Below are 26328 nucleotides of genomic sequence, written 5' to 3' on the forward strand. Positions count from 1 at the left end.
ATCGCATCATTTATGTCGTCAGTTGTCAAAATGAAAGTACGGTTGATATTCAAATGCATTTTTTTCCGGGATATTGTTTTACTATGTTTATGCTGCATTAATAATATAATTATAAGTGTATATGAAGTGAAAACACCAAAAAATAAACAACGGTTGCGATAGACACAGATAAACTGTAATATGTCAATAATATCACTTAAAGGAGTAAACGACAATAGTTTGGTTGACATAAAATGTTATGGATTCATATAATCTCGCATGTTCATTTGTTCATACAATTCGAGGATTTTTATAATGTCTGATATATGACTTCGGACTTAAACGTGAAGAGAACACACGAATCTCGACGAAAATAAGGGATAGTTTTGTCTTGTTTGACATTAATACGAACATGTGAAAGGCATTTGTCACCATTTGTCCTCGTTGATCCTTAAAATGTTTAGCGAAACCAGGTCAATTCATTACTCAAAAGTCTAGAGCTTTAAGAGCAGTGATGCGACGTTGGGGTCGCGACCTCAACATAACTAAGCTGCGCTTTGGGAAAACGGGTCTTAATGCTTGCACGTAAAAACTGTCGTCCATGATTAGCATGTGTCGCCTGTGCCTGTTTAGTCTAATCATAGACGAAAGCGTTACACCGGTATTCATTTTTTTCGATTTTAACAGACCGATCTGTTCTTAGATAGTGTGGCTTACGAGAAGGCAAGGCAAGTTTATGCTACGAGTGCTGCCAGGTAACTAGCTCAGGTCACAGAGAAAGGCCGGCTGGCTGTTTCAGGATACATAAACTGTACATTCCTGTATGTATAACATACATAATCCTCGCTCTTGGTAGCGGCACAACCTCACAGTAATCTCCGACGACACTTTCCGCCTTGACTGAATTTTCGTGTAGAACATTTTTTTTTAAACAACGATCCCATTCAAGCGGTGAATGTAGTCCCTGATAAGACTGTAAGCACTTGCATTACGCCCATTTTTCCAAAAACAAGGCTCATATTACAGCTTCACTTCAATTAAACTATTTGACATTTAAGCAAAGAAATTATCGGTATGTATGTCATGTCGTGAAACTTACCAATCAATGTACAAACGTGACTTCATGCTTACTAACTTCAGTCTCGGTAAACACCAAATGTTTATTTAATGTCATCACACATTTCTGACCTATATGTGTACATACAGAATGTTTTCATGTTCGCTCACTTATATGAGGTTATTTATTTTATTTTAAATTTTTACAAAACGACTTATTTCCATGTATGTGATGGGCAAAACCGAAAATCATATTTTTATACATATGCACTGTGCGTTAGCACGCCATTTATGCGTGCTGTATTAAGTGTATATAGTGTTCATCGTCAAATTACTGGACATACTAGTAATTAATGGGTAATGTCTAGTTTATTAATACGTTTTAAACAAGTATTCATTTTTTAATTTGGATTCATGTTTTACGGTATTTAACTGTCTCTTGTGTTATGTCGTGGTATACATTAGTTGTGTCATGCAAACATGAATCTTAAGGCATATGCGGTCAGTCCAGCCTGCTTATGAGCGCAGTCTGGTCAGCAGTATCTTTGTCCGCTAATACGACCACGAAACTTTGGTCGATATTAAAGCTGTCTGTGTAGCTCCTGACCAGACCTCGCGAATGCACACACTGGACTGGAGCTACACTGACCGCCTATGACACAAGACCGATGTTGCCGTAACGCGGCTCATATCTGATTTCAAATCCGCTTCCCGTCTTCGCGAACTAGCTAAATGTTTGAAAGAATCAAGTATAAGTTTATTAAATTATCGCAATGCCTTCTGCGTTGTGGTTTCATATATAAACACAATTTTACGCTTTAAAGGGGCCTTTTCACGTTTCAGTAAATTGACAAAAAAAATATCAGATTCGCAAAGTATCATTATAGTTATGATATGTGCTAGGCAACAGCAATACTGAACATGTACCATGCTCTAAAATATCCATTATATGCTTGTTTTAACGATTTTAAAACCTGAACATTATAAAGCGTTGCAACGCGAAACGATTGAATACTTTGGAGAGTTTTGTTGTTGTCGTTATATTTTGTAATACTAAGAAATTTACTTATATATCAAATACAATGTATCGCTCATTGTATGAGCGCGGATGGCCGAGTGGTCTAAGCAATATACTTTTACTCCAAGAGTCTGTTGTTCGAGCCCGGTCGAGGGTAACTTTTTTGTGTCTTTTATTGTATTCTTGTTTTTTACTGTAGCTTTTTATATCAAATGTTTAAATTTATCAATATAAAGCATTGCAAACTTCAATACATGCCAAAATCTGTAAAACGGCCCCTTTAATGCTGGGGAAACGCAATACACGTCCATGGTATTTGAGTTTTTGACAGTATTTCGGTTAAACAATATCGTTATGTGTGCTGCTTCCTGAAAATATGTATATTTTCAATCATGGACGAAACAATATGCTTTAATGGAATTTTGCGTGTATAGAAAGTATCTTCTATCAAAAGTTTATGCGAACAGTGTCGTCCCTGATTAACATGAGCGGGGTGCATAGGCACATTTTATGTTTATTAATCAAAAGATAAAACGTGGATGAAACATGATGTTATCTCTTTATTTTGATTGTCTTCACATCGCTTGTTGACCAGAAAACGTGAATCATCAAATCAATCCACGGATAACGGCCAGACAACATCAAACAGGAACGCAAAAACGGTAATCAAATAAAACAAAATGGCGCAAAATGTTGAGTGTACACAGGGATACGGTAAAAGTGAACTGTTACAGGCCAATACGCTAGTCTATGTTCTCCAAACCATGACCTTTTATCGATAATACCGGAACGTTTTAATTCAATTGGCAATAAATTGTCCCAACTTTCGGAGTACACCCCACACGTAAACATGGCTAGTATAATTATATTTAAAATGCATGCATTTAACTGTTAAGCCTACTCAATGTGAGTTTTTTAAATCACCTGTTTTCCGTCATGCGTCACCCGTTAACGTTCCCCTCATCGACATCCTTAACAGCAGAGCAGATATATAAGAAACTTCGAACAAATAACCTTGGGTTATAAAATATGTTCTTATCGTTCATGTCCTCCGCGGAAGACGTGAGCTAAACATAAATTAAACAGAACACCTATATTTTCTTCCATGAAACTTCCGAGAATGCAGGTTTCATATTAGGTTTGTACAATCGTTAAGTGATCGTTTAAAACTTTTAATGTTGAAAAATTGAAGTGGTTATTGCATTTACGAATACGTACTGTCATGCCGAAACGAAGACATGGAACACCAACGGAGAATCTCCCTTAAACTATGAGGGTTAAGGATATGTCGTTTTCCGCTTAAAACCATTAATGAAGAATAATGCAACTTGTTAATAAATGTTTTGCGATAAAAATACGTATTGTCATGCTTATACAAAGAAACAAAGAGTTAAGAATATGCCATTTTCGGTTTTCATTTTAGCTGCATAATGACTTTCAAAAGCAAGCATTAAGTCCGATTAATATTAGTTGCAAAAACGCTATGTAATGCACTTTGTCATTATAACAAATATTGTATGTTACATTCGTTAATTGATTAGTAATTAAATAAAAACTGTACACCATATCAAACGAGTCTGTCAGTGGTCAATGCGGTTTCCAGAGTGTCAAGCGGTTGTACTTAACACAATTCAAACAAGTTAGTTAATAGCAGCGTTGAGCTTGATTATTTTAATTCTTAAAACATGTGTTGTGAAGTATCAAAGTCATGAAGTAGTTTAAATTTGTGTAACAATTAAAACGATACTTATTTTTTTCAGTACCAAAGTTCATAGCATCCATAAAACATATTCTCGCAAATACCATAACATCGAAACCAAACAAACAACATTTTGCTAGCAGAATTAAAAAATATGTTATAATAAGAAACTTCGTCGTTTATAATGTAATTGTTGTTTTAAGAATATAGATATGATATACATGAATTTAAGATTTGATTGAAAATGGTGTGCGGATAAAAACCGGATATTGTTGTTCGTGGCAGATGTGCATGCTGATGTGGAGCGGGGCCGCATATGATATAAGACCTGTTTTCGCACGAGGGGGTTCAAATAAGTTAATAAAAAGGGCATATGAAGTGAGTCATATGCCTTATGCCAACTAACTGACGCGAAAAATTTAACAAATGTGTTTCTTTAAATGGATATGTTAAAATGTAGAAAAGAAATAAACAACGACCATATATGCGCTATGTTTGATTAATCACCTTTGTAGATCGATTTCTCTCCGGCATTCAGAGTCAAATAACAATAAAAGGTGCATCGTCTAACTAATGATGGTTAGTGGATGGGATTTGTGTGTCAATCTGTCATGTAGGTTATGCATATGTGTCCTGTTAGGGACTCTATAACTCAGAGTTTTGATTGCTTATCATACAATATTTTCCTAATTGTTAAATGGCAAGAGTGCTGTGCAAATGAAGGATACTTAACCGCACTGTAGGTTGCACATATCACTTATATCGCCTCATAATTACACACACATATCACTTGACTGATCAAAACTGTTGGTTGAATGTAAATAAAACAAACAAAAACACGATGCTTTATAACGGAAGTATGATAGTGAATGCTCATGCCGCTGTGACTTTCATCTTTCTAAACATGTCATACCTCCAACTGGTATCGGGAAAACAATAAATTATGATGAACAGTATCTTATGAAAAAAAAATGAATATTTCTGACTGAAAACTTTCCAAATATATTTCGATTGTTCTGTTAATTAGCGGATATTTAATAATGTATAATATCTTATTTTAGTTGCCAACTGGGCGTGACCTATCTATTATTGTATTACAGTCATATTTACTTTCTCATTAACTTTGGTAAAAAATTCGTCTAAACCGTAAGAGAAATTGTCATTTTGTATTTTCAATCCATGGATTTGAACACAGCGTGTCACATTATAATAACAAAATACAAACATTAACTAGCTTATAATACATCTCATTGGAAACTTATGTATTGTTGTTATTATCCTGCCATCTGATAACACGGAGAACAGGTATTCCATCTGACAACTCTAAGGTACTGGTATACTTGGAGAACGTACAGGCTCTACAGCGCGGAGAGAGGTCATAGAGTGATGACACTTTTTAAAACACATAACGTTAATTGTCTTATCCATTAAACGTGTACACGAGTTTTTCATAAAAAAATTGTTAAGCAGTTAGATTTATTTAAGATGTTAATGCTAGTATTTAACGAGTTATTTCAATATCACTAATGTCTTTTTAATATAAAACAAAACGCAAACAACGGTTGGTACATGTACATAAATAACATAGATAGATGCATGCAGGGTTTTACGGGACGCGATATTCGCGTCAAATACGCATAAAATGCAAGTCAGGACCCGTCATATTTGTTAATTTGCGTCCCATTTGACGCACAATCATTTTGCCGTATTGATTCTCGTAATATCAACAAGAAACTCTGAAAGACAACTGTAATGCGTAATTTTCTAGAAGGATGTACTGGTTGTCCCGCGTGTTGATTTATCGACCAATCGTGCACCTGCTGTTGGTAGTTGCAAAGTCCCGAATTGAGATTACATTGCGTAAATGTAAGCTATTTATGTCGCTATGAAAGAAAAGCTTACTGAGGTTACGATAACTTATTATCTGGCAAGCAAGATTAAACTATAAAAATAAATAAATCTTTAATTGTATAGGTGTGCGTTAAATCTCAGCTATTGTTTACGTAAATAATCGATTACTATACTTTTAACTAATTGACTTTGACAGAGCAAGCATATTTATTGGGACCCCCATTTTTATTGACAGGACCCCTGAAAATTATTAACTAGAGTCCAAGGGACCCCTACAATTTGTCATGAATGCAATACGCTGGATGCATGGATTGAAATAAACGTACATGATATACGAAATTGATGTCTTACAAAATTAATAAATAAGCAAAAACAGAACATATACGCCATTGCTATTGATACTATTTGATTTGCAATATGTGAAATTATCACAGAATGCGGTCATCTACGTTTCATTGAGCTCAATTGATATCGCTAACTTGTATAATTAATAAAGGGAGGAAATCGGTATGAATTTGAAGCAAATATACCGTATACATGAATCGTGTCATTTTATAGATAAAGAAGTTGACTTAGTTGTAATAACATATAAATTATTATACGCAACCTCGTGAGCATAGTCGCGTTTGTGGAAATGTCATGTATTTAGTTTATACAGATATTCAAACCGCTTTTTCTCCCGAACATTGCTATTTCTTCATCTGTGGAAAGGCTGTGCAGATAACTGTGTGTTGGCAGTGTTTTTATTATTATATAACCTCTGTATACACATTTAACATCACCCAGAACTTGCGCGACTATTACTCACAGAGGAAATGTTTCTGTTCCCTGACGGAAAGATGCATTCCATTAGTGTGTTTATACCAGAACGCCAATGCATGAACATAAACATGCTGCTGATGGCATGCAATACGAGGACAGGTTGATTATTATGTACATGGCAAAGGTTGTCATGCAAGTGAATTCAGGCCTCGATTGATGTGAACCATTATTAGCAATCTTTGGATGCCGAATAAAATGAGAATTCACACGTTTCACTTTTCTTGAACCTTGAGACTATAATGCATCTTATTACAAGACATGTGCTACTGTCATATGTTGTGTTGGTTTCTTTTTTTAGCCCGCTAGTATATATTATATCTCACCTCCTACAAACATGAACAAGTCCGATTGGGTTAGAGCGGTCACGTGCCCATGGTGTATTTTCCATACAGCCCGAGTAATTCCCATACACACCGAGTAGTCGGTTGAGATATAATCGTTATAGAGTTAGTTACTGATGGTGTATGGGATATACAGCCTCAATTTTTTTACACCATACTCAAGCTTCGCTCTCGTATGGTATGAAATTACTGAGGGTGTATATCCCATACGCCATCACTTACTAATAGTGTAACTAAACATATATACATGTATACTATTTATTTCACACTGTAAGCATACATTTCTTATTATTGAATAATACCGGTAGTAAGTTAACAATTGATGTACTGTGTTACTAGTAACTTAGCTCATCCTAATCATAAGCCAATCACAGTGAGAGAAAAGTGAGACCGAAAGAAATGTGGATGTTTGTATATACAGCTACCGCCGGGAAGTGCCATATACAAAATACATTACAGCAACAAAATCGCTTTAAAAATATATCATTTAATAAAGATTAACGTTATAACAAACTGCTGGTTGTTAAAATGTATAATAATGTACCGTCGAATGAATGAAATTATTTAAATACGGCAATTTAACGTTCATAATGCAATACTCATTAAATCATTAAATAGGTATTTCATTTCAATAATAAAGCTCGCGTTTTAACACAGATCTCGCTTTAAAAGTAAAAATAGTATGTGAGTCCATAAGAACAAAGAGCTAAAAGTGTGTTTGAAATATAATCTTCGACAAATACTGTTACTTGTTTCTTCTTACCAACTAACATTCACTAGGAACTACTCCTGCGTGGATCTTGATCGAACGTTAGAAAAAGATAATTGAGCATTGTTTTTGGAAAACCAGGCTTAATGAATGTGCGTATAGTGTTGTCCCATATTAGCCTATGCAGTCCGCACAGGCTAATCAGGGATGACAATGTCCGATTTTATGGTATATTTCGTCTAAAGGCAGTCTTGTTTAAGCGAAAGTTCAGTTGGTTGGAAGTTGCCGTTCAGAAAAAGGCTCCAATAATAAACATACGTGTCTAAAATATAGTATGTACGATTTTTGACAGGGCTTATATAAATGGACGACTACTAAGCTTTCAACCGTTACAAAGATTACTGATTTAGAATTTCGTAGGCTGTTAGGTAATGATATGTCGATTTTTTTAGAATGATGTGAGGCGTCAATAATGTATCTTGTTCAGATATAAGTGTAAACCTTTTTATTTTAGCTCGATTGCATAGAAAGCCTGAGGGTTATTTTAACCGCTCTCGAGTCCGTTTCCTGGCACTTGTACCAGTACTTTGTGTCTCAAAAGAACGCGCCCACTGTTGGGATCGAACCCGTGACCTCCCGGTCGCCTGACTTAGTGTATATGGTGTTCAAATATTGATTAAGTCGTAAGGCTCTGTCTTATGTTTCCTATGTTTGCAAAACATAATGTAAAATGATGACAAATATAATTGATCGCAAACAATAAAAAATAAGTGTTTTTATTGAACTAATGTCGATACTTTTTATCAAGATCGAAATTATTCAATACATACTTATCAGAGGGACGTCAATCCCACGTATGTTTTCACACTAAATTTAACCACGACTATAAAACATAAGCTTTATTAATATATATATAGGCATTCAGTTATAAATTGGGCTACATGGACAGTAAAATACCGCTAGGTCATGCAAAGAGTGCAAGGTTTCATTTAAAGTACAACTGTTAGTTCTGTGTTTGTTTGAAACATAATTCAAAACGCAATAACCACTTATTTTGCTAAAAAATATTCCGAAAACCAGATCTATGACAGCCTACATCTTTCGCTGCTCATCTAATGTATACACAAATGGTCACTTTATGAATAAAAGACTAGTACAATTTCTCTCCTGCTAATAAGTCTTCATTGGCCTAAACCTATCCCAAGTTTTATTAAACATACCAAGTCACATCGAAAATCAAAATTCGATATACTTGCAATTTAAATACTCCTTGATGTTATGTTCACGTGATGAATATAAAAAGTTCACGAGGCACGATGAAATGGAGTAAATAAACTATATCTTCAAGTGTCGTCAATATTCTAGATTTTAGCATAATATATAGACATTTTAATTTTAGTAAACATTCCATATTAGTATGATGAATATTATTAAGTAACCGTAAATGAAAGGATTATTTCGATGAATTATACTTATGGAAAATACTTCTGCTTTGACATATGCATACATATATCCATGTAGGTTACGATTAGGTAGAGCATACGGAAACAAAGAGTTAAAGCTAGGCAATTAAGACAATACATCGAACCATAAGAGAGTGAGTCTAACGTACTTTTCATATTTGATTTGATTGTGTACACCTTCGTAGCATGCAAATCACCACGTCTCTTTTAAGTTGGTGACTTTTCCACACTCAACATAGATACAGGACCAATTGAACCAATTTAAAATTAACTTTGTAACGATCGAATACTCAACAATAACGCAAACATGTACTTGCACAATCAAAATTGGGAAGTATTATCCACCGTCTGAATAACAACCAATCCATCAATAATGAAAGCTTGAGTCTTTTCAATTAAATAAGTGTTTTTACAAAAGATTTCCTTATTCTTATGAAATGAATCAGTCTTTTGTTTTCCATCGTCTGTAAAATGTTTCAATTTACCGGAGCATTTAAGAAATTCATTACGCGATGTTGATATGCTTGAAACTTGGTTGGGCAGACGCACTAGGAAAAATATAAGTGTTCATCTTCTCTTCAATACTCATCAATATATGCATATTTTGTAAAACGCATGGTTTTGTGTATTTTATTCAAAGAAGACATATACATTGTTCAATAATACAATTAGCTCTTGAACTGTTTAATACATATAATGCCTTAAAAATACATACTGTCATGCTTATACAAAGACATGTAACACCAGTTAAGGATATTCCGTTAACGGCTTTTAGTGTTTGTCTGCACGTAACACATGATTGGTATGCATGAGTATAATGCTGAATTAGACATTTTATTGATGAAAGCAGGAAGTATTGTGAATGGCCAGTGACAATAAATGGTCACGTGGATTTTCTCCTCCTATAAAGATTAAAGGAGCTTTAAAATTAAAATTAATTCTTAATAATAGATGATATTAAATAAATTTACTCACCCTAAATTAATAATTACGTCCATGAAACATAAACAAATTATAATAGCAAGTCAAGTTGAATACAAACATGTTTGAAATTAACATTATTTTAACCTCGTGCCCAAGTCAGTCATTAATGATCATACAACGAATGACGTTGCGTGATTCACCGATAATTTGTTCTAGGTGTGTTCAATTGTTGACCATTTGGATTGCTGTGTTGCTTGACTGTGCCTGCACTATTGTACAGTATATCTATAAAAGTTCAGTTTTAAATACAACACTTAGCACTTAGGATTAAGACTTTAATAAGACAAAGGCACGCTTTTTTCTGCCAGTATGCGCAACTCAAATTATATTGAAAGGGTGCATTGAATTCGAGTTATTCTTTGTTCATACAACATCATTTAAGATTGTTTTACTGAATTTCTGCGCTTTCTAAAAGTTTGATAATAAGCAATATATTTACTATACATTAGTGCATAGCACAACTTTATCAACATCTGTATACTAAATCAATGAGAGTGAAATTATAATGAATATAAATTGAAAATATTTTTAAATAAAACGACTTTATATGAAATCGATAAATTAACATGCAATACATACATATAGCATGCTTTGGAACTACGTTTACGAATAATAGTCTGACAATCACAGTTTAAAATGTTTATTTCGAGTGCCTAAAATTAAAACGACATTTTTCAAATGCCGATCCATTGTTACATATATTAACGATAAATCAGTCATATAAATTGTATGCATTTAAATACGGGCACTAATAAGCAATACATCCAGAAGCATGTAGCCTATAGAGAAAATAATACGTTATTTTAGTAAAGATATTAATAGGCATAAATGCATTATCGTATAAATCGTTGATATGCCCCTTTGAAACTAAGAATACTTTATAAGCTGACTTGTATACAAGGTATTCGTCGCGAGTTTAATATAGTTATATCATCACATCATGGGGAATAACCTTTCGTTGTATTTTTTAGAAATTAATTTCGAAATGATTACGTCATTGAGCGACCAGACTTTATTGATTTAAAAGAGCAAATTGTCTGTTGTTTTCATTGCAGGTCAAACAGTGACATGGTTTCGTTAAGTGGCGTACGGCTAATGATTTACATATAATCCGAGTTTGTTGATGTAAAACTTTTATCATATACGCAAACCTGCCAATATTCGCAAATTCATGATAATAATGACAAAATAGCAAGTACAATATGAAGAGGTGAAACATTATGAAAAAAGCAAATACAATCACTTCTTGAAATCTGGCAACAAAACAATCTTTGTATTACATGCCTCTGATTAGTTCCTTCGGCTCCATTAACTTCTTACACTTTAATGCAGTACTACATTACAATTCTGTAGAAGATGTCCATCAGATCATTAACAGCACATTCGTCTATGCGCATCCGTTGTGCCACCTCCATCACTATCTCCACCTTACGTCTCATTATCTCCTGCGTGATAGCATCGTGCTCATCGCTACACGGTTCGGTTCTGATCAATCTCTCCAGCTGCAGCATTTCAAGCTCCATCCTTATTTTGCTGAACCACAACATCGGCTCTGGGGACGCGATGACGGCCTGTCGTATCCTCTGTAATCTTAGTATAACTCTCGGACCTTCGTCCATCATGTCCGTTATATCTGCTACCCATTTACTTTGCTGCTTATCCTGCAAACCACTTGCTGCCATTAAATTTCTTTCCGGGATCATGTAGTATGACAGTTGTTGTGTGACAATAGCAGTCTTAAGGTCTCTTAGTCCGTCATGAAGCCAGTATAAAAAACTGCGTTTATAAAAGTTATGCTGTGGGTTATTCTCAGCTTGCCAAAGTACTATATTTTTTATCACGTAAGATGTAACTTCTTTCTTACAAGGCTTAAGAACATCTTTGAGAATCATTTTAAGCATAACATAAACTTGCGTTTGTGTGCTATTAAGATTGTTTACAAGTTCAGTCTCACCAGTGTTAAAGCACATCCTCCATTCCATGTGCTTGTAATCACTTCCCTTAAACCCGACTGGGGTTAGGTAGGCTCCTAATGATACGACTTTCTGAACAATAACTGGTGACGGCCAATGACGGGTTCTGGCAGCCCATCTTTGGAGGATGATGGGGCAGTGACAGCGTAGTGCGGGTACTCTGTCTACATGCAATACACCCTCAACCCATGTCCCCGGTATCGACGGCCCCGCTCTCTCGTGAGCCACTGCTTCTGATCGTGTAAATACTGCCGAAAACTCGTCTAGGAATAAACTACTACTAAGTAGAACGGCTCCATATCCATTATCACACAGGGAATTATGAATTTGTTTAAAACGTGTATGCGCTGGTCTCTCTTGTAACAGTCTGCAGTGTCCTGGATATACGCGTGTATCCATCCTAAACACGTCTATGTCGTCAGGTATGGTGTGAAGGTTGATACCAGCTTCCACACAGAGGACACCAATCACCACGTGCAACATGTCCCAGTCGCTTTCCAAATAGCAGGTCAGTCCCTCTGCCTTGCTTCCTGCTGTAATTAGAATGCCATGACTTGATCGTGTATCTACCAGCCTATCCAACTCCCTGTATTTCTCAACCCGCCATCTTCTCATCTCCTCGCCGTATCCCAGCCGGGTCATTATAGTACATATTTCCATGGACATATTTTCGACATGATTCTTAAAATACAAAAGCACAATATAAATGTTAGTTCACGATGAGTATTTAATTATATTTTCACTATAAACTATTAAATGCACGTTCCATACAATGGTAAAAATGTAGTTTCAGATAATGTTTATGTTTCAGTTATTCATACAAAGTGCGAAGAGCTTTCTAATTTTTAAATAACATAAGAAATGAAACGAGTTAAAATAAAAGCATACATCATTTGTATCTGCATACATGTTGCGTATTTTATTAGGTTTTATAAGAAGTGTTGAAGTATTTATTGTAGTTTGGATATTTGAAATATATTAATTACATTTTGTATACGTTAACATTATTTTATATATAATAATTGATTAAATAAATTATCATGGGTCGAATGTTTTCAATTATGTTTAGCTTTTTCACCGAGTCATATTGTTTCCTAAATTATAACAAATGAATAGTACGTTATTTTCTCATTATCACCATGTAAAGTTACATTTTTATTTCATTCAGTAATGTCATTGAATCTCGTACATTTATATACTTTTTGTTAAAGATGGATGGAGTATAAACATAAACGTAGTTCAGAGCAACAGACGGGTAAGATCGAATTAAACTCGAGTTATAAAACCCTAATTTGTAAAGCGTCAGGCACCGTGCGTTAGAAACGTAATTCCGAATGATGCCGATCACTTAGTCTTACCAGATTAATCTTGTTTAATAGGTTATACGTGACACATCTTAAACGAAAATGTACATGCATTCATATTGAAGTGACGTTAAATACAGTTCCGTGCGTTCCTACTACTAACGCCAATATGACTATACGATTTACACGAAATTCAGTAATAACTTATTATTAACTCATTTGAAAATTGTGCTCAGTTATAAAAACAGTTTTAGTATAGTTTATTAAAATTCTAAATCATACCTATTGTGTTATGTTCCTGAAACAGGATTAAGGAAACCATAACATGCATTAAATTCCGTAATGAATCCACACCTGAACCCTAACGGTTGTGCTTGCACAATTAATCCAGTGAGACAATTATTTAATAACTTCAATGTGGTATAAAGCATGTGGTTTGTTGTTTTCTATCAAGTTAGAGTCTCGTTTGAGAACTGCAAAACTGTAATCAAGTAAACACATATTCCCTGCGTATCTAATCGCATGTGATTACTCTACATAGCGCTGTGTCTTGCATCGCTTTCAATTCATCCCTTACCCATGAGAGACGACTGTGCAGGCTGCTGTGGCTGTGAACGCTTTCAGTCCCGGACTTACCTGAGAGTGTCGACTGTACAGTATAGGTTGCTGTGTATGGGAACGCTTTCAGTCTTACTTAATGACATACCTGAGAGTGACGGCTGTACAGACTGCTTTGTCTTGGAATACGTCTCTATTTATCAAAATCAACATATATTTGCTGCGTATGCATTTTTTTTCAGACCGCTCTACAAATTATACATGCGTCAAACACGTATTTTAGAATCCCGTATGATAAGCAAAATGGCACGCGTTTATTCGGTACATTGATTTTAAGGGAGACTTGAAGAAAAGAGGAACAGAACGGATATCAATAAGTTAAATGACCAACATATGTTTACATACTTGAATGAAATAGGCATGCATGCTGTCTAAGACGTTTTTATATCGGGTTGTGGTCAGGATATGTTTGCTATGAGGTGCACAAAATGAGTTTCCGCATTAATTTTCTTATTTAATGCATACAAAGCGATTTGCGCTGATAAAACAGCTAGCGTTGCACTTTATATTTGAGCAATATTGTTCCCATTTAACACTATACACTACTAGATTATTCCAGGGTCACATCAAGTTAAAATTGTCAATTTGCTATCAGTGCCTTTTTAGTATTAAGGTCACAATATACTAATTCCAAACCATTTGTTATTTAATTCAATATATCCAACTGTAATCAAAAATAAAGTCAACAGTTTGAACGTAGGATTCCCATATTATAACATGTTGTTGACGAGCATTCTATTAAGCTTAATGCATCTAAAACATACGAAGATAGATCATGAGAAGGAGAAGAAAGAATTTCATACGTTTCCAAGTTGGCTGTTTGTTCATGTTTTTACCAGAAGTTTTAAACTGATGTAACCCGCATTCGCGCACGTTTCCCTCTGTAGTTTCCAGTCTTAAAACATAACATTCATTTCTTAGTGAACATCAATGCTTCCTCTTTGCACATGTCTACATTAAAAAGCATACGAGTGGAGTTAATTGAACACATGTCTTCCAGTTTATCAATGTGTGTATACTTGCACATCTCAATTATTTAGAATAATGTTACTTACATTCTCTGAGTTACCCGTACCTAACGGCTTAACATGCCTCTGTGTCTAGGAACGCTTTCAGTCACTTACTAACTACTACTAAGTATTTTGCGTCCATTTAGAGAGTCGTGTCTAGGAACGCGTTTGTCCTTGACTTACCCGAATCTGACGGCTGGACAGGCTGTTGTGCCTAGGAGCGCGTTAAGTCCTTGACATTCTCGTATGCGACGGATGCACTGGCTGCTGTGTTTACGAGCGCTTTAAGTCCCTGACTAACCGAGAAGGCTGCAGGGGCTGTATTGTCTAGGAGCGCTTTCATTCCTTTACTTACCGGAACGTGACGGTTGAACCAGCTTATGTGTGTAAGAGAGATTTTAGTCCGATACTTACCTAAACATGAAGGTTGCACAGGCTACTGTTTCTAGGAGAGGTTTCAGTCAATTACTTACCCGTCTGTGAAGGCTGCACACGTTGCTGTGTCTGGGTGATCTTTTGGTCCCTGACTTACCCGTATTTGAAGGCTGCACAGGCTGCGCTGTCGTGGAGTGCTTTCAGTCCCTGACTTACCCGTTCGTGAATGTTTAACAGGCCGCTAAAAGTGCTTTCAGTCCCTGACATATCCGTAGGTTAAGGCTGCCACAAGCTTCTGTGTCGAGGAGTGTTTTAAGTCCCTGATGTACCCGAACGTGAAGGTTGCACATGCTGCTAGAAGCGCTTTAAGTCCCTGGTTATCCGTATGTGAAGGTTGCACAGACTACTGTGTCTAGGAGCGCTTTCAAACTCTGACTTACCCGTACGTGAAGGCTGCACAGACTACTGTGTCTAGGAGCGCTTTCAGTCCCTGACGTACCCGTACGTGAAGGCTGCACAGACTACTGTGTCTAGGAGCGCTTTCAGTCCCTGACTTACCCGTATGTGTAGGCTGAAGAGACTACTGTGTCTAGGAGCGCTTTCAGTCCCTGACTTACCCGTATGTGAATGCTCCACAGACTACTGTGTCTAGGAGCGCTTTCAGTCCCTGACTTACCTGTATGTGAAGGCTGCACAGACTACTGTGTCTAGGAGCGCTTTCAGTCTCTGCCTTACCCGTATGTGAAGGCTGCACAGACTACTGTGTCTAGGAGCGCTTTCAGTCCCTGACCTACCCGTATGTGAAGGCTGCACAGACTACTGTGTCTAGGAGCGCTTTCAGTCCCTGACTTACCCGTATGTGAAGGCTGCACAGACTACTGTGTCTAGGAGCGCTTTTAATCCATGACTTACCTGTATGTGAAGACTGCACAGACTACTGTGTCTAGGAACGCTTTCAGTCCATGACTTACCCGTATGTGAAGGCTGCACAGACTACTGTGTTTAGGAGCGCTTTCAGTACCTGACTTACCCGTATGTGAAGGCTGCACAGACTACTGTGTCTAGAGCGCTTTCAGCGTATGTGAAGGTTGCACAGGCTACTGTGTCTAGGAGCGCTTTCAGTCCCTGACTTACCCGTATAAGAAGGCTGCACAGACTACTGTGTCTAGGAGCGCTTTCAGTTCCTGACATATCCGTATGTGAAGGTTGCACAGGCTACTGTGTATTGGAGCGCTTTCAGTCCCTGACTTACCCGTATGTTAAGGCTGCACAGACTTCTGTGTCTAGGAGCGCTTTTAGTCCATGACGTTACCCGTATGTGAAGGTTGCACAGGCTATTGTGTCTAGGAGTGCTTTTAGTCCCTGACTTACCCGTATGTGAAGGTTGCACAGGCTACTTTGTCTAGGAGTGCTTTTAGTCCCTGACTTACCCGTACGTGAAGGTTGCACCAACTACTGTGTCTAGGAGCACTTTAAGTCCATTACTTATCCGTAGGCGAGGGTTGAACAGGCTGCTAGGAGCGCTTTCAGTCCCTGACTTACCCGTACGTGAAGGCTGCACAGAATATTGTGTCTAGGAGCACTTTAAGTCCATTACTTATCCGTAGGTGAGGGTTGAACAGGCTTCTAGGAGCGCTTTCAGTCCCTGACTTACCCGTACGTGAAGGCTGCACAGACTACTGTGTCTAGGAGCTCTTTCAGTCCCTGACTTACTCGTATGTGAAGGCTGCATAGACTACTGTGTCTAGGAGCGCTTTCATTTCCTGACTTACCCGTATGTGAAGGTTGCACAGACTACTGTGTCTTGGAGCGCTTTCAGTCCCTGACTTACTCGTATGTGAAGGCTGCATAGACTACTGTGTCTAGGAGCGCTTTCAGTCCCTGACTTACCCGTATGTGAAGGTTGCACAGACTACTGTGTCTAGGAGCGCTTTCAGTCTCTGACTTACCCGTATGTGAAGGTTGCACAGACTACTGTGTCTGGGAGCGCTTCAGTCTCTGACTTACCCGTACGTGAAGGCTGCACAGACTACTGTGTCTAGGAGCGCTTTCAGTCCCTGACTTACCCGTCTGTGAAGGTTGCACAGGCTACTGTGTCTAGGAGCGCTTTCAGTCTCTTACATACCCGTACGTGAAGGCTGCAAAGACTACTGTGTCTAGGAGCGCTTACAGTCCCTGACTTACGTTACCCGTATTTGAAGGTTGCACAGGCAATTGTGTCTAGGAGCGCTTTCAGTCTCTGACATACCCGTACGTGAAGGCTGCACAGACTACTGTGTCTAGGAGCGCTTTCAGTCCCTGACTTACCCGTATGTGAAGGCTGCACAGACTACTGTGTCTAGGAGCGCTTTCAGTCTCTGACTTACCCGTATGTGAAGGCTGCACAGACTACTGTGTCTAGGAGCGCTTTCAGTCCCTAACTTACCCGTACATGAAGGTTGCACAGGCTACTGTGTCTAGGAGCGCTTTCAGTCCCTGACTTACCCGTACGTGAAGGTTGCACAGGCTGCTAGGAGTGCTTTTAGTCCTCGACTTATCCGTACGTGAAGGTTGCACAGGCTACTGTGTATAGGAGTGCGTTCAGTACCTGACTTATGCGTACGTGAAGGTTGCACAGGCTGCTAGGAATGCTCTCAGTCCCTGACGTACCCGTATGTGAAGGTTTTTCGGGCTTCTTAGAGCACTTTCAGTCCCTGGCGTAGCCATACGTGAAGGTTGCACAGGCTACTGTGTCTAGGAGTGATTCAGTTTATGAATAACCCTTACGTGACGGTTGCACTGGCTGATAGAGCTCTTTCAGTCCTTGACTTAGCCATACGTGAAGGTTGCACAGGCTACTGTGTCTAGGAGCGCTTTCAGTCCCTGGCTTAGCCATATGTGAAGGTTGCACAGGCTACTGTGTCTAGGAGTGCTTTCAGTTCATGAATTACCCGTACGTGAAGGTTGCACTGGCTGATGGAGCGCTTCAGTCACTGACTTACCCGTACGTGAATATTGCACCGACTACTGTGTCTAGGAGTGCTTGGAGTCCCTGACTTACCTGTATGTGAAGGTTGCACAGGCGGCCAAGAGCGCTTATAGTTCTTGACTTATCCGAACGTGAAGGTTGCACAGGCTACTGTGTATAAGAGTGCGTTCAGTTCCCTACTTACCCGTATGTGAAGGCTGCACAGACTACTGTGTCTATGAGCGATTTCAGTCCATGACTTACCCGTATGTGAAGGCTGCACAGACTACTGTGTCTAGGAGCGTTTTCAGTCCCTGACTTACCTGTATGTGAAGGCTGCACAGACTACTGTGTCTAGGAGCGCATTCAGTCCCTGACTTACCCGTATGTGAAGGTTGCACAGGCTACTGTGTCTAGGAGCGCTTTCAGTCTCTTATTTACCTGTATAAGAAGGCTGCACAGACTACTGTGTCTAGGAGCGCTTTCAGTCCCTGACTTACCCGTATGTGAAGGTTGCACAGGCTACTGTGTCTAGGAGCGCTTTCAGTCCCTGACTTACCCTTATGTGAAGACTACACAGACTTCTGTGTGTAGGAGCGCTTTCAGTCCATGACTTACCCGTATGTGAAGGTTGCACAGGCTACTGTGTGTAGGAGTGCTTTTAGTCCCTGACTTACCCGTATGTGAAGGCTGCACAGACTACTGTGTCTAGGAGCGCTTTCAGTCCATGACTTACCCGTGTGTGAAGGTTGCACAGGCTACTTTGTCTAGGAGTGCTTTCAGTCCCTGACTTACCCGTACATGAAGGCTGCACAGACTATTGTGTCTAGGAGCACTTTAAGTCCATTACTTATCCGTAGGTGAGGGTTGAACAGGCTGCTAGGAGCGCTTTCAGTCCCTGACTTACCCGTACGTGAAGGCTGCACAGACTACTGTGTCTAGGAGCTCTTTCAGTCCCTGACTTACCCGTATGTGAAGGCTGCACAGACTACTGTGTCTAGGAGCGCTTTCAGTCTCTGACTTACCCGTACGTGAAGGTTGCACAGACTACTGTGTCTGGGAGCGCTTCAGTCTCTGACTTACCCGTACGCGAAGGTTGCACCGACTACTGTGTCTAGGAGCGCTTTCAGTCCCTGACTTACCCGAATATGAAGGTTGCACAGGCTACTGTGTCTAGGAGCGCTTTCAGTTTCTGACATACCCGTTCGTGAAGGCTGCACAGACTACTGTGTCTAGGAGCGCTTTCAGTCCCTGACTTACCCGTATGTGAAGGTTGCACAGGCTAGTGTGTCTAGGAGCGCTTTCAGTCTCTGACATACCGTACGTGAAGGCTGCACAGACTGCTGTGTCTAGGAGCGCTTTCAGTCCCTGACTTACCCGTACGTGAAGGTTGCACAGGCTACTGTGTATAAGAGTGCGTTCAGTTCCTGACTTACCCGTATGTGAAGGTTGTTCGGGCTGCTAAACGCGCTTTCAGTCTCTGGCTTACCTATATGTGAAGGTTGCCCAGGTAACTGTTTCTATGAGTGGTTTCAGTTCCTGACTTACCCGTACGTGAAGGTTGCACTTGCTGGAAGAAGCGCTTCAGTCACTGACTTACCCGTACGTGAAGTTTGCACAGGCTACTGTGTCTAGGAGTGCTTTCAGTCCCTGACTTACCCGTATGTGAAGGATGCACAGGCTACTGTGTCTATTAGTGTTTTCAGTCACTGACTTACCCGTATGTGGAGGATGCACTGGCTGCTAAGAGCGCTTTCAGTCCCTGACTTACCCGTACGTGAAGGTTTCACAGGCTACTGTGTCTATGAGTGTTTTCAGTCCCTGACTTACCCATACGTGAAGGTTGCACTGGCTGCTAGGAGCAGGGTTGGCACGAAAAACCCGCCCCCGGGAAAACCCGTTGGGAAAACCCGGTTTTTCCCGCCCCGGGCAATACTCTGAAAATGGGCAATACTGGGCAATACTATTTTTCTTCATTAAACATGCAGTTGTTTTTTATCATCCTTATATCTCTGCTAGCCTCTATTATAAAGAAAAAAGAGTTAGCAAATGCTGTTGGCAATAATATTGAAATAGAAGTACTATATTGTCACTGTATGATATATAAAATTTGACTGCAGACTTCAAAGTGACTGTTGTTTTATTAATTACAATATCATTAAACTTTAAAGTCAGAATTGATAATGAGGGATCATTGAAGAAATACTTTTTTTTGTTGAAACACAATTAACAGGAATCTGTCACTTACTATAGCAATCAAAGCATGTTTTCACAGTTTATGGGAGGGCCCTAATTGAGACTAGTCTGTGTATCTTTTATGGCCCATAATAAACAGTTAGAGGGCCTTTGTCTGGCCCTAATGTTTCCCAAATAGGTCCAATGTTTATCTAAGTGGCCCAGTGTTACTGTTAGTTTTACAAACTGTGTGTCATAAATGACGACACAAAACTGTGTCAATGATTTAAAACACTATATTGGGGCATGAGTCTTAATGCAACATATTATCAACTTAATTATTTGAATGATAACAAAAATATATATTACATGTATAATCCCTCATGTCTCTACCCATTTCCCTTTTCCTGCATAAATACCATTCTGTTACATATCATATCATATTTTTAGAAAAGTAATGTAAGTGAGTTAATTAAATGTAAATCAGATAAAACACAGATACCAAGTTATACCCAGTATTGTCCATAAGAACATTAAATTGAATTTCATTTATGTAAAAATAAGAAAGTATTATTATGATTCCAAACTTTCCACATGATGTAGTTGGTTAAAATGTAACAAATAGTTTCTAATTATTAATAATTAATGAATATGTTTTTAAAGAGACCAATAATTATATAAGTTATATAATTGTGTAATATCTTTATTACCCAGTAAAGCCCATCCAAACCATCCAAAACAAACACAAAATGAATTGCAATTTTTTTTTTGCAGAAAAAAAGTAATGATTAATATGCATACACATGAAGTAGAAGTTAACAGTGTAAATAATAGAATAGAATTGCTAAAATTAATAGCTATTTTCTGTTATGTACTAATTTAAAATCATTAATATTATCATTATGCAAGTTGTGCTGTTGTATAATTGTGTAATTTCTTCCATACCAAAGTAATGCCCATCCAAACAGACAAAGAAAAAGAATTTCCATTTTCATGAAAATTAGAAGGTATTATGAATATGTTTTCACATGAATTAGAAGTTGACATTGTAACTAATAGTTAACAAATGTTAATAGATATGTTCTTTTAATATGTATAAAATCATTATTAGTGTACAAGTTATACAATATTGCAATATCTTTATTACCCAGTATTGCCCACAATTGCCCAGTAAAACCCAGTAAAATCCGGTTTTTCCCAGTATTACCCGCCCCGGCCGGTCAATACTATAAAACCCGCGTTTTATGCCAACCCTTGCTAGGAGCGCTTCAGTCACTGACTAACCCGTGCGTGACGGTTGCAGAGGCTACTGTGTCTAGGAGTGCTATCAGTCCCTGACCTACCCGTACGTGAAGGTTGCACTTGCTGCTAGGAGCGCTTTCAGTCACTGACTTACCTGTATGTAAAGTTTGCACTGGCTGCTAAAGCAGTGTTTTTTTTCACTTATAGGGGAAAGGTGGCGGGGCCCGTCCAAAGGGGAAAAAATGCGTCGTTTTTAGGAAAAGGGGAAAATTAAAAATTCACTTGTTTATATGTTATGATATTTATTATATTAATACACATGTTTGTATGAATATAATATTCACAGCTGAATGTCTTTGTCCTTTTCTTAAAATTAAAATATATATCAATGATTTTTTCAACATTTAAGTTTCAGACAGTTTAGCCTTCATGCACTGTCTCAGTTTTCTTAGCCATTTTGAGTTTAATTGGGATCTTTCAAATCGATAAAATGGCAAATTTGAGCATTTTTATCAATAAAATGGACCAAAGTGGAATGATTTTATCAACAAATATTGACACAATATAGATACATCAGGCCTTTTCTTTGCCATTTTTGGGAGAAAAATGCAAATAATGTGAAAAGTCCACTGATTTTGGAAAAACTATTTAATACAACTCTTTATAATTATTCAAAATAATATAAATTATAGCTATATATGTGTTTAGTTGTTTATTTAAGAAATAATTCGTGTACGTTATAGTTTGTTGTCGAATAACCCACGGCCGGAAGTTTAGATGCGTAGGGATTAAATCACGAGTGCGAAGCACGAGTGATTTGAAACCACGCATCTAAACTTCCGGCCGTGGGTTATTCGACCACAAACTATAACGTACACGAATTATTTCGATTCTAACACGATTTTTACTAAAGATTTATAGAATGTATCTTATTTTTCTTGCATACTATTTTATGTGAAGCTCCGCCCATAAAAATAGCTTTCGGCTGTTCTGTCGATCAGATCTCCGCCCTCAATAACAGCCAAACTGGATGGAAAAAACCCATTTCATTTCTCACGTTTGGTTAACTAAGAACAACAACTTGCGTAAACTAATATGTTTTCATTGTACTCTTTAAATTAACGCAAGAGTGTTGAATCTACAAGACAACAACTCCGATTCGAACTTCAGCCATTTCAGTATCGAAGCAGCAGACGAACACCGTGGGAAATTGGGTCAAGTTTACGCATTTCTGTTCATAGCGTAGTATTTTGTCACGTGACTTTCATTCATAAAATACCGGATTATTACGCTGGTGGAAAATGTATCGGCATATTTTGTTTAGCTACAGCGCGTGCTTTCAGTGTATAAGCTCCGCCCATAAGTTATTGCAGAATAACCCACGCTTGATTTCCTTCTTTGTCTATAGAAAACAAGTCACGTGCCGTGTTAGAATAAATAAATTTGAGATATATTTATCATGATTATGGGACAGTTCTTTCTAAAAAAAAAAAAAAAAAAAAAATGTTTTTTTTTTTTTAACTTCTGGAGGGGATTTTTTTTCTGAAAAAAGTATTAATGATTTAGATGCATATTATTACATTTTGGTGAAATAAAAAGAAATGTATAAATTTAAGATTGTGTTTTGTTTATTCTAAATATATATTTTTTATTTATCATTATTTTTATTTTATTTTCAAAGTTTTTTCTGTCTGTATATTCTTGAAAAAATTATTTATGATTTAGATGCTTATTATTACATTATGGTGAAAAAAAATGTATATGAATTAAGATTGTGTTTTGTTTATTCTAAATATTTATTTTATTTTTATTTCTCAAGTTTTTTCTGTCTGTATATTCTTGAAAAAAAGTATTTATGATTTAGATGCATATTGTTACAGTCATTTTGGTGAAATAAAAATTAATGTTTTAAATGATGGCTGCTCAATTAAATAATTTGAGCAACCATTAATCTCATCAGTGTCATCTTACATGACAAATCCAATTAGTGGTTCATAAGTTGATTACACCTTTCTAATCTAATCAATATCTTGGTGGGTGTAATGTCCAGGCTTAGAGGGTGTAAAGACCAGGAGTGTAATGTCCAGGGTGTGTAATGACTGGACACCGTACAGGTTGTTGTATCATTGGGCGGTTTCAGCCCCTGTCTAACCTGAGAGTGACGACTGTACAGGCTGCTGTGTCCTGGAACGCTTTCAGTCTGTGATGTGGCTCGATCCATGCCTCCTTCTGCCATTTTCAGTCGGCTGTGTGTGCATAATTGTAATCAAACATTTTATAATTTTTTATTACAATGAAAAGACAAGAGAGGTGACATGATAGCCCGAATACTCAATTTCGTAAGAGATAAAATATAGCCCTAACCCAACATATTAACATCGGCCTTATGCCATTGTGGTTATGTGTGAAAGGATCCAAATGTTCGCGAAATAGTCGATAGAGCCGTATTAGTGCGATCAATTCCTACACAATACAAAACGATTTCGCAATAAATACATGGAATCCCCAGTAGGTTTTGTATTTTTGAATTTTAGGAGTGTTCAAACCTGATTATCGATACAAGAAATGCAAAATATTCATGTTTCATGATTGTCATTTAAAAATATAGATTTTCGAACTGAAAAATAGTTATTCAAATTAATACAAAACACAGTTAAAAAACAATGAAACGTTAGAGTCGTAATTAATACATGTACTTTTGAAAGTGTGTCTGCACTTTCGATTTCATATTCGTTCAATACTTAAACACACATTCTTGAAAGAGTTAATATTATCGATATTAACATTTTACAATATTGTGTCAGAGAAACGAAACTAAATTTTAATATATTTAAGTAACCATTTTAAAGTAGGCGAATGTTAACTCATTACAAATGAACCTACCATTCGTGTATTCACTCCATGAATGCGAGCAGTAGTAATGACTAATACAATCTATTAATTGCATTTGCGTCACACTAATAAATAATGTATTGACCGGCATGAAATAATCAACCTCGACTATCTCCGGAATGTTCTTCAGACCGAGAGTTTTATGGATATTTAACTTGTCAAATACAATATTTTCATTGAAATACATTTTCGTAGATCCATTCAATATTGCATTTTCGTTTGATCTTAAATTCTTGGATTTTTATAATGTTAAAATAAAACTACAATCGTGATACATCGGCTATCTCCGGACTCCTCCGTAAGATAGGCAGATTTAAGGAATAAATCGTCTGCTGATTAACAAGGGAGAGTCCACTTGCACGGGTGATAACAACGCAATAGTATAAGATTACGCGTGCATATATTCACCGTTCTCAATTTATAAAACGTTGAACATGAGTTAAACAATAACTACAGGGCCACTATAGACAACAACAAACATGCTCCACAATCGCTTAAACCGACTATAAAAAATGTAATATCACAAGAATGATCTTTTAAAAAGGTAATCGGCGTAAATGATGACTTTGAAATAAAGTTTGAAATTTACGTTTCTAAATAATTAAATTGAAAACAAAAGTAAAACAATCGTTTTTTTTTCTTCACTTGTAAGTCGCATATTTACCGCATAAAATGTGTGTTATAATAGTCAAACCAGACATTAGTATAAGTAGATTAAATATACTATGGGAGTGAACACTATAATGTGTCCTCACATGGCTTATTATGAGATTATTTTTTCATCATCGAAATATATCGTTTGTTAATATTTGATTAACATGCAGTTTTCTTATAACCGCGTCATGCGAAAATGTGTCTTATGGTCTTTCGACCGGCGTAACTCATGTTGTAATGTGGTTTGCCGGCGAATTTACTACAATGTTGGTTAATACCAATACATTTATTATTAAAAATATGTTGTGGTTCATTCTTTGACTCAAAGCAAGCGACGGGTACGCTCACGTAGTGAGTTACGAAAGTAAACAGCACACTTTACATTCAACCTGCATTCACACATAGAAAGAACGGGTCAACTAGGTGCTACGTTTCCTTTTCTTACTTCAGTTAGAGTTCAATTCTTTACATACTTCCAATCAAAAGGCCCCGGCTTCTGGATATCTAAAGTTTCACTGGTTGGTTATAAGTAGAAGTTTACAAAGGCTTCATAGAAGTTTTTGCGAATAATACGTCCCGCGGAAGTGTATATTTTTGCATAATAAAAGTCATAGTAGTCATAGTCGCATGGTATTTGTGTTTTACGAGTTTTTTCGTCACGTGGTACATTTTCGCGGGTGTTTTTGCGTTTTTTTTGTCACGTGATCATAAGATGTTCTCGAAAAATAATAGTTCATCGAAACGATAACATGAAATTATTTAGTTTGTACAATCGATTTTTTTTTCAAGATGATAGTTTTATCATAATGATTGATGATTTATAATTTACTAAGTTTATTGAGTTCAAAATAACAAAAATAGTTGTTTATTGGCTGCTCAATGATACATTGTTTACTCCCCGCGCTTGATCGCGCACCGACTGTCAAAACATTCGGTTTAGTTGAGCAGAACAGTCGGTATCTCACGCAATAAGATTACGCGTGTTTATATTCACCGTTCTCAATTTATAAAACGTTGAACATGAGTTAAACAATAACTACAGGGCCACTATAGACAACAACAAAACAATCGTGTTTTTCTTCTCTGTAAGTCGCATATTTACCGCATGAAATGTGTGTTATAATTGTCAAACCAGACATAAGTATAAGTAGATAAAAATTATACTTTGGGAGTGAACACTATAATGTGTCCTCACATGGCTTATTATGAGATTATT

General features: G+C 37.2%; 1 protein-coding gene and 1 long non-coding RNA gene across 5 annotated transcripts in view; both read right to left on the reverse strand.

The window, feature by feature from the left end:
• LOC127851117 (uncharacterized) overlaps positions 1-26328 on the reverse strand; it is a 277459-nt gene that overhangs the window by 1232 nt on the left and 249899 nt on the right. The window contains exon 4 of the mRNA XM_052384677.1: positions 11266-11664. Coding sequence (XP_052240637.1) covers positions 11266-11664 — 399 coding nt within the window. The remainder of the gene's footprint in view (positions 1-11265; positions 11665-26328) is intronic.
• LOC127851193 (uncharacterized) overlaps positions 12140-26328 on the reverse strand; it is a 224340-nt gene continuing 210151 nt past the window's right edge. For all 4 annotated transcript variants that reach the window (XR_008035691.1, XR_008035690.1, XR_008035688.1 and 1 more), the window contains exons 2-4: positions 23719-23812; positions 19980-20086; positions 12140-12576 (exon numbers count right to left, since the gene is read on the reverse strand). This is a non-coding gene — a long non-coding RNA (uncharacterized LOC127851193). The remainder of the gene's footprint in view (positions 12577-19979; positions 20087-23718; positions 23813-26328) is intronic.

This window comes from Dreissena polymorpha, chromosome 11 (assembly GCF_020536995.1).
Source record: "Dreissena polymorpha isolate Duluth1 chromosome 11, UMN_Dpol_1.0, whole genome shotgun sequence".
NCBI lineage: Eukaryota > Metazoa > Mollusca > Bivalvia > Myida > Dreissenidae > Dreissena > Dreissena polymorpha.